A 15338-nucleotide genomic window follows, 5' to 3' on the forward strand; every position below is an offset into this window, starting at 1 on the left:
GATCCATTCTGATCATGATCAATTATCGATCCATCCGTGTAACATGATCTTCCAGATGGCAATACTAGGGTTTCGTCTATCCAAGACTGTGCAGAAGGCAGCAGTTCCTTGCACTCGACTTCAAGGTTGATCTCAGGTATTCGATCGGAAACCTTTTCCCTTCCTTCCAGGTTTCCTATCGTTGCCTCGATTATATCGTGATGGTATGATCCATTAGGATTATGATCAATTATCGATCCATCCATGTAACATGATCTTCCAGATGGCAATACTAAGGTTCCGTCAATCCAAGACTGTGCTGATGGCAGCAGTTGACCTCAAAGTTCGTCTCAGGTATCCCATCGGAAACTTCTTCCCTTCCTTTCAGGTTTCCTATCGTCGCCGCCTCGATTATACCGCGATGGTATGAGCTGCTCCCATCCTAAACCATTCTCCCATCACCTTAAGTGTCATAGCCGTTCAATCTGTATGTCAATGGGTCGGATATCTAGAATAGTCTCCAGTGCCCTAGTGGGCGTGGTTCTCATCGCTCCGTCTATGCCAAGACAACATAATCCCTGAACCTGTTGTATGATCCTTATGTTGCACGTTTTCTCCATAGCAGTCCACTACTGAGGCTTAAGTAAGTATCGGTCTAATCACGCTCCTGTAGAGCCAGTGGACTATCCTCGGCCGAACTTTGCACGATTTTACCTGTTTGAATTCAGAAATACATTCTTCGGGGATTTGATAGCTGGCTGGTTGTCTGAGAAGATATTTATGCCAATCGTCGTTGTGACATTACAGCCATTCCACCACTTCTTAATGTGCAAGGATCACCGATTGATATACACTGCAGTGGTTGGGTAACCTTCTCAATATGATCAGTCCAAGTTCTTCAGAGTAAAGAGTGAGGTTAGAGCCGCTTTCCCAAGTTAGACAGATAGATCATTAAATGAAATAACCACATTGCTTTGTTTTTTTTTTGTATTTATTTTTAATAGACACTTGAACAATGCGTACGCTTGGCATATGCAAACATACAGATAAATATGTACAAAAATATACAGCAACATAATTCGAAACAAAATATAAAATACAGGAGACATATAAGGTTTTAACTTAAAAAAAATTACAAACAAAACAGGGAAATAAAATCAGAACACATCGACGATGATTTTTATTTACAAGCAAAACTAACACTGAAGTCTTTAGGCAAGAAAATTAAGTCAAATATTGGTATTGTCAGAGAGTTAGTAGCAATCGTTGTTGTTGTTGTTGTTTTAGTTGGATTTATTTGAACTTGCTTCACTGTTTGCCTGCAACAAATGCTTAACTAAAATCTACGCAATCCACCGCTAATGGGCGATTGTAATGGGGAACCATGGCCAAAATGCAAAGCACTCGCTCTGGCCATCTCAGAGCGGGTACGCGCTTCATTAGCATTCGCACGTATCATTTCATTGCTAATGTAGCCCAAGGAACCCGAACCCAAATGTATCTTTCCGTCGGCTAGACGTACCAAACCCAGACCTCCGGAGCCCAAAGAGATTTGATTGTCTTTGCTGGCCGATAGGCTTTGTTGTGCCAGAATATTGATATTGGCTCTAGAATCGATTTGTACACCTGGATAAGCAGGAGCAGTAGCACCTGTGCCTGTTGCTCCAAATTGCGCCCGGAAATCATCGCGCACAGCAGGAGCCAAATAGGGTTCTGTATTTTGTTTAAGATCATTATCAATGATTTCAATAACCGCATATTGCTTAAGAGGGCGACCATCAAAGGGATTCTGTTCCACGGGCAGAGGGTGAATGACGGCAGTTCCACCGAAAGGTACTCGCAAAGGTTGTGTGGTATGTCCTGCAATTCCACTAGCGGTTGGGGGTGTAAAAGTTCCCAGTAACAGTCCACTTTCACCTGTTCGCGGAGCATGGGTGCTAAAGGTACCACCTGATCCAGAAATTCCATATGATGAGGGTCCCGTTGGTGGAGGTGGTTGGTTGTAAATACCTTGAGATGATGGTCTATATTGCTGGGCAATTTTACCCACACCAAATGCAGGACCACTGGGGGGAATATATGTTGGACCAGGATGTGTTACTGCTGCCGTGGGATGAGTCTGGAATAATGCCTGTTGATTGACCGTTACCTTAGGCCGGCCAGTTGGCAGAGCCGGTAGATTGGGTACTGCTGGCAGCGGCTTAATTGTGGGTAATGGAGGAAAATAATGACCACCAGATGATCCAGAAGATGTGGGCTGTTGATATGAATGGCCTTCATTTATGGGCCGCGCCGGTCTTTCATAGGTGTATTGGCAACTGACCAAGGCGAAAGATGCACCCAGCGCCACAAAGACTAATGCATTCAATCGAAACATATCTGGAAATATAAAAAGTAAAAATAAATCTTAGTTATGGAGGTTGTATTTCGTTTTAAAAGATATAAATAAAAATTTAGCATTGGCAGAGTCTAGGCCTTCGTTTACAACCAAATAATACTGACATTCTGACAGCCTGAAAGTTACACGCAACGACTTCTGCAGAAGCTGTGACATCGACGAAGCAGAGATTATAGAACATATGCTATTTGTGTGCCCCCCGCACTGGCAGTCAGAAGGAGTTCCATCTAAGGTTCTCATTTCTTTGAGAACTTGTCTGGTTTAGCGGATGTAAACATTCACAAATTGTAGGGTTTTTTAAAGTGTCCTGTATGGATCTGGAACGGTAGGAACTAGAAGGCATATTCATTTTCCTGTTCCTGTAGTTTCACAATAGACGAAAATGTCACTTAAACGTTAAATACCTTGCTCTCTACACAGATAAAAATAATTTAAAAAAAAACAACAACTTTTGTTGCAAAATCTACGACGAAATTTGTTATTTTTCCTGCAACAATTTATTTTAAATCTCAACGACCCAAGTTTAAATATGTTGTTGAAAGACACTCGCAAGCCAACAAATAACAAAAACAACAACAATATTATTCAAAAGCAAAACAAACAAGTAAAAGCGTGCTAAGTTCGGCCGGGCCGAATCTTATATACATCCCTATAAGGATGTATATGGTCCGGTTTGGAGCACAATTAAATTATATCTTGGAGACCGGTGTAAAATGTCAGCCAATTCGTACAAGAATTGCGCCCTTTGGGGGCTCAAGATGTAAAATAGAGAAGTCGATTTATATAGGAGCTGTATCGGGCCATAGACGATTCAGACAATAAAAAAACACGTATGTTGATGGTCATGAGAGAATTCGTCGTACAAAATTTCAGGCAAATCGGATAAGAATTGCGCACTCTAGAAGCTCAAGAAGACAAGACCCAAGATCGGTTAATATGGCAGCTATATCAGGTTATGGACCGATTTGAACCATACTTGGCGCAGTTATTGGATATCATAACAAAACACGTCGTACAAATTTTATTCCAATCGGATAAGAATTGCGCACTCTAGAGGCTGAAGAAGTCAAGACCCAAGTTCGGTTTATATGGCAGCTATATCAGGTTATGGACCGATTTAAACCATACTTGGCACAGTTGTTGGATAGCATAACAAAACACGTCGTGCAAAATTTTATTCCAATCGGATAAGAATTGCGCACTCTAGAGGCTCAAGAAGTCAAGACCCAAGATCGGTTTATATGGCAGCTATATCAGGTTTTGGACCGATTTGAACCATACTTGGCACAGTTGTTGGATATCATAACAAAAAGCGTCGAGACGGCGCAATTCTTATCCCATTTGGCTCAAAATTCGTATGAGGTGTTTTGTTATGAGAACCAACAACTGTGCTTAGTATGGTTCAAATCGGCCCTTGACTTCTTGAGCCTCTAGAGGGCGCAATTCTTATCCGATTTGGCTGAAATTTTACAATGACATTTACTATGATCTCCAAAATTCAATTCGATTATGGTCCAATTGCGTAGCAATTCTTTTCAATTATCCCTTGTTTGCCTAAAAACAGGAAAAGACCCGAGAAGGACAAATCAACACCTACCACTTCTTTGTTGACTTCAAAGCCGCCTTCGATACTCCTTTACGTTCAAAGGTATTTCAAGCCATGTCTGAGTTTGGTATCCCTGCAAAATTAATAAAACTCTGCAGGATGACACTTGCTGATACGCGTTCCTCAGTAAGAATAGGAAAGAATCTCTCCGAAGCATTTAATACCAAACGAGGTTTTAGACAAGGAGACAGCCTATCGTGTGATTTCTTTAATATCCTGCTGGAGAAGATTATACGAGATGCAGAAGTGAATAGATATGGCACACTAATCACAAGAGAGCACATGCTACTCGCCTATGCCGACGATATCGATATCATAGGTCGGTCACCGGAAGTATTAACCTTTGCAGCCTTTGAAAGAATCGAAAGAGAGTCAGTGAAAATGGGTCTGGCAGTAAATGGAGTTAAGACGAAATGGATTGTTTCAGCTCCCAAAAAGCCTTGCACAACCGAGCAGATAAAGAACATGGAGAAAGTTGGGAACCACAACTTTGAGATAGTCAGTAACTTTATCTACCTCGGCATTGCCGTAACCGAAACGAATGACACCAGTTTTGAGATAAAGCGAAGAACATTACTGGCAAACAGATGCTACTTTGGACTAAGTAAGCAGTTTAGAAACAAGGCCACCTCTCGACAGACGAAGATTACACTATACAAGACACTGATACTACCCGTGCTGTTATATGGTTCTGAAGCATGGGTACTTGTGAAAGCAGAAGAGGCAGTACTTGGAGTACTTGAGAGAAAGATTCTTCGTAAAACATATGAATCAGTTTGCGTTAATGGAGAATATAGGCGACGTATGAACCACGAGCTGTATGATCTGTATGACGACAATGGCATAGTTACACGCATCAAAATACAACGGCTGCGTTGGCTAGATCATGTTGTCAGAATGGATGAAGAAGCTCCAGCAAAGAAGTCGTTTGAAGGTAAACACGGTGGAACACGCAAACCGGGAAGATCAAAAGCCCGATGGAAAGATCAAGTTGTGGGAGACACATCGAAACTTGGTGTCAGAGATTTTAGAATGAGCGCAGAAGATCGAGGCGCTTGACACGCTATTCTACGTTCGGCTAGCGGAAGAAATATTCTGTCATAGCCAATTAAAGTAAAGTAAGTAAGTATTTGCCAAAGAAAAGGTTGTAAAATTTTGAATTTGCATACAAATCTACACTCTAGTCATATGGCTTTTTGGATCTAGCTCATTTCAACAAAAATATGAGAAATTAAAAGGAGTTGTGTTGGCTTTATTAAATTTTTAAAATTTTATATGTCTTGATGTGAGTTGGATTTAAGTGCCTATTCTAATAGCTAACTCTTGATAGCTTTTTTGTTTTCAACATTGTTCGAGTTGCCCATGACTTAAAAACTGAACTTCTTCCGTTTTGGAAGATTAATCGCAATCAATGTGCAATAAGAAATGCAAAATATCTTTTAAAATATTCAAAATGTGGTTAATAATCGTAAATAAACATAGCTTAAATGTGCATATGTCTTCTGAATAAATGCATGGTGGAAAAAAACCACAAAAAAATAACTTTTCTGGTTTTTATTTTTAGATGGAATCTATAAAATGAAAACTATCTATTATCTACATACGACAAAATAGATACATTTTTGTCATTAGAAGGTAACAATTTAGTCTTTTTTTGACATAAGAGAGTCAAGAATTTAACCACGATAGCAATCAAGTAAAGCTTATCAGGCATGTTTGTGATCGATCTACGAGTATTTTGTGTGACCATTAAAACTCGAATGTTTGTTCAATATTTGGGTGTTGTTCGGCAAATATTTGTTCAGTCAGTCGCCTTTTGATGAATACAAAAAAAAAAAAACCCACTAAGCACTCATTTTGACAAATTAACACATTAACTGCCGCAAGGGTAATTAAAAATATAAATAAATCTGAAAAGTGTTTGTTGTTTTGGAATGATACTTAGAGGAAAAACACTTAAATGTATCTGAAAAATATATCCCCATTAGTTTAAGTAAAGTCTTAACACCTTGTATGTTATGGATCATCGTTATTATGTTACAACGACGTATATATCGCAACAAAGAACAAATCATTTTAAAAATTTATAGATTAACGTTTTTCTTTAGTTTGATATTGATATTGATCATACTTCTTGTTTTCAGTTTTTTATCATTCCAATGTGTTTTATTTCAACTATGGATATTAGTGGACCACTCGTGAAGAATAATTGCCCCTTTCAATTTTGTTTAATTCATATGAACTGCACAAAGCGCCGACAGCACCTTCATAAAATACCGACGACAAGTGTTAAAGTTAAAAACTGATTAATGAAGGAAGATTTAAACCAAATGACAATGCATCATTCATTCATGGGTATGGTTTTAGGATGATATATGTATGCTATTTTTATGGTTAAATGCTTCGGTTTAAAGGCTAGGTAAATAAATGCCTTAGAAACATTGTTAGAAAAAAAAATAAACTTGATAAATGTTGCTCGGGAACTTGGTGTATTGATTGTTTGATAATTGTTTTGACTCATTAGTTACTTAATTGACCACTGAAGACCGTTGATTTCCCTAGCCAAACTTAGAAAGGATGTAAATGATCCTCAAACTTTTGCCTTATTTTTTCAATCAATGACACCTAGTTCCGAGATACCTTTCTCCATTTGGTCTTACCAACGGATTTTTGGTTTTCTTCTTTTGCATGAACCAGTAGTTTTATATTCTAATGACATTTTAGCTCACAAAATTGTATTCATCTGACAAGATAACCTAGCCATCATAATCGTTGAATTTTGTTGCACTTAACTTTTTCAATATCATCATACAGCGACTGCTTGACATGACACCGATATTCCCCATCAACGCATGGTTAGGTTAGGTTTATGTGGTAGTCTGCCAGCAGACTCACTTAGACGTTTTCGTCCATTGTGATACCACTGGAACAGACGAAGGAAGATGCCTTTTAGTTCCTACTGTTAAACCATCCTGATCGCTTTAAAAAGCCCAACAACTTGCGAATATTCACATTCGATAAGTCAGACAGGTTCTCAAAGAAATGAGAACCTAAAATGGAACTCCTTCTGACTGCTAGTGAGGGACACACACACAGAAGGTGTTCTATAGTCTCTTCTTCTTCTTCTTCGATGTCCTCACAGCTTCTTTAAAAGTCGTTGCTAGCAGCCATCAGTCTGTCAGCATGTTTTCCGATTAGACAGTGACCTGTCATGACGAACACAATGGCTGAGATGTCAGTTCTAGCCAATGACAGCAAAGCGGTAGACCTCTTCAAGTCTAATAGATTAGGCCACATAGTTTTGAAACTCTCGACAGACAAAAATTATGCTACACTCGACACTGATATTACCCGTATGGTTATGTTATAGGGCTCCGAAGCATGGGTACTTGCGAAAGCAGACGAGACAGTACTTGGAGTGTTTGAGAGAAACGTGTTATTTTGAACTGAGAAAGCAGATGGGATGCCAAACCACCTCTCGGCAGACAAAAATTATGCTATACAAGACATTGATATTATCCGTGCTGTTATATGGTTCCGAAGCATGGGTACTTGCGAAAGCAGATGGAGTGTTTGAGAGAAAAATCCATCGTGAAATAAGTGAACCAGGTTACCTTAATGAAGAATATAGGCGTCAAGCTGTATGAACCACGGGTTGTATGATGACGATATCATAGTTAAACGCATCAAAGTACAACGTATGCGTTGGCTAGGTCATTTTGTCAGAATGCATGAATTTACCAGGTCTAAAGCCACAATGTTAGAGCCCAATTATTTGGTTGATTTTAGGTTTTAATCTTTCACACAGTACGCTGGAGAGCATCTTGTATGCGATGGTTAGGAGACTTATTCCTCTGTAGTTGGCACATTCCGTCTTGTCTGCTTTCTTGTGTACGGGACATAGTATACTGAGAATCCATAAATCAGGTATGCGTTCTTCTAGCCTGATTGCGCAGAAAAGCTGATGCTTACGCCTTATCAGCGTTTCGTCTCCTTTCTTAAATAGTTCAGCGGGCAAACCGTCGGTTCCTGGTGCCTTGTTGTTCTTCTTGGTTACTGGTGACCTTACTGGACCTCGTTTTAACTAAAACGTACACATTCTACACCTTCATCAGAGATTGGTTCTACTCAAAAGTGTTATTTCCATATCCTCAGCACACTATCTGTATCAATTACCAGATTTCCTTTTTGTCTCTGCAGAAAGATGTGCCTGAACCAATGCCATCGACTTGACGTTAAATTCTTTAGTAGAATTTCAGGACTTTAGTCTGCCTCCTTGTACACCTCGATTCGCTCACACTTTTTCCATTTCCTTCTTGTTCTTGTAGAAGACAAGTTTTTCCAGTATTATTTTCTCCCGACTCCCAACTGCTTCGCCTCTCGCGTTACTACTGAGTGTTAAGTAGCCGTGTATGCCGCATTCTTGGCTTCAGTAGCTTTTTGGCACTCCTGGTTGTACACAAGTACGGATGTAGCGGCTCTCTCCATGCAGTGGCCAATGGTTTACCATTGCGCTGCTATACTATCAGGACAGGGAGTGCTTTCTTCAAACAATTGGGTCAGCCGAGTGGAGTATGCAGTTGCCACCTGTTGTGTTTGCAGCTTTCCTTCGTCCTTCCCTATTATCGCATTAAAATCTCCCAGAATGATTTTAATATCATGGGCGGGACAACGGTCATATTCTTAGAAAATATCCTTGGTCTGTTCGTACTTATCATCCATTGGGGCCTGGGCGCAAATACTGCCGATGTTGAAGAATTTGGCCTTTATGCGGATTGTGGATAGCCTCCGGTTAGTCTCCGACAAATCAAAATTCCACAGTCCGCAAGAATATTCTGTAACTCGTAATAGGTAATAATAAGTCATTCAAAGATAGCTACGATAATGTTAGGGGGTTGATGATCTGCATTTGGTTCCAGGGGAGCGGCACATTTAGAGACCGAGAGTGGGCTTACAAGGGATTCCAAGAATCTAACGGCTGCGGTGGTGATATTAGGCCGTAGCATGTTGTCTGGTACTGAGACTTAGACGAGTGGTTAGCAGGGGCTTTTGACGAACACACCCGGTTCGAGTCTTAAAGACAAGGCCGAACCTATTCTTCTTCGCATGCCTATAAATTGCCGGTCATCTCTGGCAAATCAATACGCTTTTTAATAGGTTGGAACAATAAATGCCGCAACGCTCTCCGGTTTATTGATAGGCTCGGTGCGAATTATCCTAAAACTCTCACCCATAAGGAGAGAGGCCTCCTTAACTGGGCTCGGAGATTCGCTGTGCAGACTACCCCAAAGGCTATTCGTCTAGGTACGGAAACGGCATCGCAGTCAGCAAAAAGGCTGCGGTTACTTGGAGGGCAACCCATGCTTAAGGCTTAATGATCAAAAATTTTATATAATGAAATAATTAAAGCCACAGGAGATACACCACACCAACCATGATTTGACACGTTTCGACCCCCTTGGTAAGAAGGGGCTCATCATCAGAAATCTTTAGGTGTAAGGGCTTCAAACGTAATATGGGTCCAAGAACCTTTGCTAATGTCGTCAAGGACAGCTTGGGGATAGTAGTTGTCAAAAAGTGAGAAGAACTGTTCTGGATACCTAGAATCAATTGCAGTTGGATAGTCAATGCACTGTCATATGTATACTCCGATGGCCTTACAGAATAACCTGGGCCTCCTCTAGTCTGCGACGATGCAAGTTGGTATCGGGGTCGACATAAACTATTGGGTTGCCCAAAAAGTAATTGCGGATTTTTTAAAAGAAAGTAAATGCATTTTTAATAAAACTTAGAATGAACTTTAATCAAATATACTTTGTTTACACTTTTTTTCTAAAGCAAGCTAAAAGTAACAGCTGATAACTGACAGAAGAAAGAATGCAATTACAGAGTCACAAGCTGTGAAAAAATTTGTCAACACCGACTATATGAAAAATCCGCAATTACTTTTTGGGCAACCTATAATTGCTTTCGGCAACCAGACATAGCACTGGATTTAGTCAAGAAGGAATATATTCTTTTCGATCAATGGCATCGAAAAGGATTCCCTCATATCCTAACTCCATGCATAGGAGACTAAGGGAATGTAATCGGAATCTTTCAACCACAGACTGGAAGATTGGTAGATTAGATTAGGATGATGACAACCGACGTTATTCTATGGCTTAATACCTGATAAATGTTGCCTGTATTAGGAGGTTATAATCACCGCTAAACATCTTTCTGATATTCTCGCCTTGATTCAAAAAAAGACACTTAGCTTCATAGGTGGACATTCAAACCTCTATGACACGGTGGCCTACCTTAGGAAGGATCATTTAAGTTTGTTCTCGTTTTTCGTATTTTGTTCATTAACTAGCCCGACGACCATGTTTTTACAATTCTACTGTTACTTGATATGCAATATCATCTACTTTACGTCATTTTACCACTTAAAAATTTTTGATATATTGGGTTGCCCAAAAAGTAATTACGGATTTTTCATATAGTCGGCGTTGACAAATTTTTTCACAGCTTGTGACTCTGTAATTGCATTCTTTCTTCTGTCAGTTATCAGCTGTTACTTTTAGCATGCTTTAGAAAAAAAGTGTAAAAAAAAGTATATTTGATTAAAGTTCATTCTAAGATTTATTAAAAATGCATTTACTTTCTTTTAAAAAATCCGCAATTACTTTTTGGGCAACCCAATATTTTAGGTTTTATCAAAATTGCACATTCATTTCTGAAAAATTGTTTTTCATTTAAATTGGAAGAGCATTGCTAATAAAATTTGTGTCTTAAATCTTTGGCTTTAAGGCATTGTTTTCTTCGCAAAATCCATGCAGAGATGCTAAACTTTGACCGCTGCTAAATAAATATGTTGAAATTAAATAACTGCGGGCTACCGAAAGACATGAAAAATAACGGCAAAAAAATGTTGGTCTAAAACAAAAACTATTGACAATCAAGGCAAAACACATCAATAATAACTACAGCGGTCAAAAAAAGTATTCATCATTCAATGTTTTTTTTTTTAATAAGTCTACAAAAGACAATTGGAATAAAAACATATTAAACTAATGATGCAGTAGTGCTTGTGTGATATATATGTACACAATTTCATTGTTTTTAAAGAAAAAAATAGTATTTATTGGAACAAAAAGGGCCATTTTACAGCTGAACACAAAAAATTAAACAAAAAAAGTATTCATCATTGCAAAAAAACAAAAAAATAAATAACATAATTTAAAAAAATTAATACTTTGTTATTCGACCACCGCGTCTTATAACTTCTTTTAAACGGTTTGACATCGATTGGACTAATTTAGCGGTTATATTTTGGTCTATATTAGTCCATTCCTCCATTATCACCTGTTGCATTTGACTCTTGCTCGAAAAATTGCGCGTTCTCAATTTGCGTTCGAGATGTTCCCAAAGATGTTCAATTGGGTTCAAGTCGGGACTTTGAGGAGGAGTTTTAATGACTTTGGGGCAGTTATACAGCATCCACATCTTGGTATTTAAAGCAGAATGTTTGGGGTCATTATCTTGATAATATTGAAAGTTATTACCAAGCCAAAGTTTTACAGCACTATCTTTTAAATTCCTCTTTAAAATGTCAATGTAATACTTATGATCCATTACTCCATTAATAATTTCAAGATTTCCCGCTCCTGAAGCCGCCATACACCCCCAAACCATTAAACCACCTCCACCATGTTTTACAGTCGCAACTGTGTTTCGTTCTTCAAGCTCTGTATTTGGTTTTCTGTACACTATGACCTTTCCATCGCACCCAAAAAGATTAAACTTGCTCTCGTCTGCAAAAATGACTGTTTTCCAAAATGATTCGGGCTGTTTTACATACATTTTTGCGAAGTTTAGCCTTTTCACTCGGTTTATTTTATTTATAAAGGGCTTCTTACGTGCAGTTCTTCCTCTGTAACTATGCCTTTTGAGTGTATTTCGAATTGTTTGTGTAGTAACTTCCTTCCCTAAATATTCCATAGTGTTTTTACGAAGAATGGTCGCATTTGTCTTCGGAGTTTTCTGAACTTGCCGCACTAGCCAACGCACATCTCCAACTGAAAGTGCTTTTGGTCGACCAGATCTTGGTTTATTGTCAACAGTTTTCGTTTCTGTCCACTTTCTGATGATGGATTGTATAGTAGATCGTGGTCTATTTAATATTTCACTGATAGTTTTTTGAGTTAAACCATTCCTGTGGTGTTTTATTATCAAAACTTTTACCTCATCAGAAACCTCGTTTTGTTTACGACCCATTTTGACAAAAACTATATTTTCAATGAAATTAAATATTTGCTGTCAAGGGCAAAACCTCCTTTACTAAATAAAACAGAAAAGGGGGATTCCCAAATAATATTTGAATTTGACTTTGATGATAGCACATCAATGATGAATACTTTTTTTGTTCTGTTTTTGGTGTTATTATATAAAATTGCATTTTTTGCGCTAATTAAATTTATTTTTTGAATTTATTTTAAAACATATTACGAAAAATAAACTATTGCATAAAACTGCATTATTTGTTTACTTTAAATTTTCTTCAATTACCTAAAATAAGTGAATTTATTATCAATTTTGCTAATGATGAATACTTTTTTTGACCGCTGTACATATAATTTCCAGTCACAAGAGTCACTTTGAATCCTAGCTAAACAAACAATTGGCAAATATCGAAAGCCAATGGAATGGGGTGGTCTTTATTCGTGTAATTTTTCCCCCAACTGTCATGCCGCAAGTTGGGCCCACTATAAATTATACCACAAGCAAAAATATGACAAATAGGCTAAGCAAACGCTAAAGCAAAAAATAAAAAAAATAAATGTACATAAAAGGAAAAAATTATAAAAAATGGCAACTATGATAGAGAAACGCCTACCAAGTGTAGTTTATGGCAAAATGTTTAAAATTGCCACAACGTCATGCAGTACCCAATGCTTTCGACTTTATAAACTTAAACTATTCAAGTCAAGTTCATTGGGTACGAAATTTATGGTTTGAAAAAAAAAAATCTATGGAATGATCAAACAAAGTTTCGAATGACAAAAGCGTTGTCAATATTGGTCCATTGATTTTAACATTTTGTTTTATTGACAAGTGGGGGGTATTGTAAACTACTCGCTAGAATGGATAGAACAAAATTTGGGAAAGCAATTCATTAAATTCGCACCTTTTGATGTACAAGATTAAGATATTCTTGCTAGAATAAGATATTCTTTTATTAACTGCGTTGCATAAAGAGCTATTGTCAATAATGTATTTATTATACCCTCCACCATAGGATGGGGGGTATACTAATTTCGTCATTCTGTTTGTAACTACTCGAAATATTCGTCTAAGACCCCATAAAGTATATATATTCTTGATCGTCGTGACATTTTATGTCGATCTAGCCATGTCCGTCCGTCTGTCCGTCCGTCCGTCCGTCTGTCCGTCCGTCCGTCCGTCTGTCCCTCCGTCTGTCCGTCCGTCTGTCCGTCTGTCCCTCCGTCTGTCCGTCCGTCCCTCCGTCTGTCCGTCCGTCTGTCCGTCCGTCTGTCCGTCCGTCTGTCCGTCCGTCTGTCCGTCCGTCTGTCCGTCCGTCTGTCCGTCCGTCTGTCCGTCCGTCTGTCCGTCCGTCTGTCCGTCCGTCTGTCCGTCCGTCTGTCCGTCCGTCTGTCCGTCCGTCTGTCCGTCTGTCCGTCCGTCTGTCTGTCCGTCCATCCATCCGTCTGTCTGTCGAAAGCACGCTAACTTCTGAAGGAGTAAAGCTAGCCGCTTGAAATTTTGCAAAAATACTTCTTATTAGTGTAGGTCGGTTGGTATTGTAAATGGGCCATATCGGTCCATGTTTTGATATAGCAGCCATATGAACCGATCTTGGGTCTTGACATCTTGAGCCTCTAGAGTGCGGAATTCTTATCCGATCGGAATGAAATTTTGCACGACGTGTTTTGTTATGATATCCAACAACTGTGCCAAGTATTGTTCAAATCGGTTCATAACCTGATATAGCTGTTATATAAATCGATCTGGGATCTTGACTTCTTGAGCTTGTAGAGGTCGCAATTCTTATCCGATTGGAATGAAAGTTTGCAAGACGTGTTTTGTTATGATTTCCAACAACTGTACCAAGTATGGTTCAAACCGGTCTATATTTTGATATAGCTGCCATATAAACCGATCTTGGGTCTTGACTTCTTGAGCCTCTAGAGTGCGCAATTCGTATCCGATTGAAATGAAATTTGGCACGACGTGTTTTATTATGATATCCAATTATTGTGCTAAGTATGGTTCTAATCGGTTTATAACCTGATATAGCTGTCATATAACCGATCTGGGATCTTGACTTCTTGAGCCTGTAGAGGTCGCAATTCTTATCCGATTGGAATGAAAATTTGCACGACGTGTTTTGTTATGATTTCCAACAACTGTACCAAGTATGGTTCAAATCGGTCCATAACCTGATATAGCTGCCATATGAACCGATCTTTGGTCTTGACTTCTTGAGCCTCTAGAGTGCCCAATTCTTATCCGATTGGAATGAAATTTTGCACAACGTGTTTTGTTATGATATCCAACAACTATGCCAAGTATGGTTCAAATCGGTTCGTAACCTGATATAGCTGTCATATAAACCGATCTGGGATCTTGACTTCTTGAGACCGTAGAGGTCGCAATTATTATCAGATTTGCCTGAAATTTTGTACGACGGATTCTCTCATGACCATCAACATACGTATTTATTATGGTCAGAATCGGTCTATAGCCCGATACAGCTCCCATATAAATCGATCTCTCTATTTTACTTCTTGAGCCCCCAAAGGGCGCAATTCTTATTCGAATTGGCTGACATTTTACACAGGTCTCCAACATATAATTTAATTGTGGTCCAAACCGGACCATATCTTGATATCGCTTTAACGGCAGAGCAAATCTTTTCTTATATCCTGTTTTGCCTAAGAAGAGATGCCGGGAAAAGAACTCGACAAATGCTATCCATGGTGGAGGGTATATAAGATTCGGCCCGGCCGAACTTAGCACGCTTTTACTTGTTTTTTTATTATACCCACCACCGTAGGATGGGGGTATATTTATTTAGTCATTCCATTTGCAACACATCGAAATATCAATTTCCGACCCTACAAAGTATATACAACATATTTCGGATCGTCGTAAAATTCTAAGACGATTTAACGATGTCCGTGTGTCTGTGCATCTGTCCGTCCGTCTACTGAGATATTGAGCTGAAATTTGGCACAGATACGTCTTTTTGATGCACGCTGGTTAAGTTCTTGAACGGGCCAAATCGGGCCATATTTGGATATAGCTGCTATATAGACCGATTTTCCGATAAAGGGTCTAATGCCCATA

The 15338-nt window shown here is 38.9% G+C and overlaps 1 protein-coding gene across 1 annotated transcript in view; it reads right to left on the reverse strand.

Annotated features, from left to right (window-relative positions):
* Nucleotides 1–1054: 1054 nt before the first annotated feature.
* Nucleotides 1055–15338, reverse strand: part of LOC106081656 (uncharacterized) — a 104133-nt gene continuing 89849 nt past the window's right edge. The window contains exon 3 of the mRNA XM_059364841.1: nt 1055–2358. Within this exon, the coding sequence (XP_059220824.1) occupies nt 1316–2356 (1041 nt within the window). The 5' untranslated portion in view covers nt 2357–2358 and the 3' untranslated portion in view covers nt 1055–1315. The remainder of the gene's footprint in view (nt 2359–15338) is intronic.

This window comes from Stomoxys calcitrans, chromosome 3, assembly GCF_963082655.1.
Source record: "Stomoxys calcitrans chromosome 3, idStoCalc2.1, whole genome shotgun sequence".
Lineage (NCBI taxonomy): Eukaryota > Metazoa > Arthropoda > Insecta > Diptera > Muscidae > Stomoxys > Stomoxys calcitrans.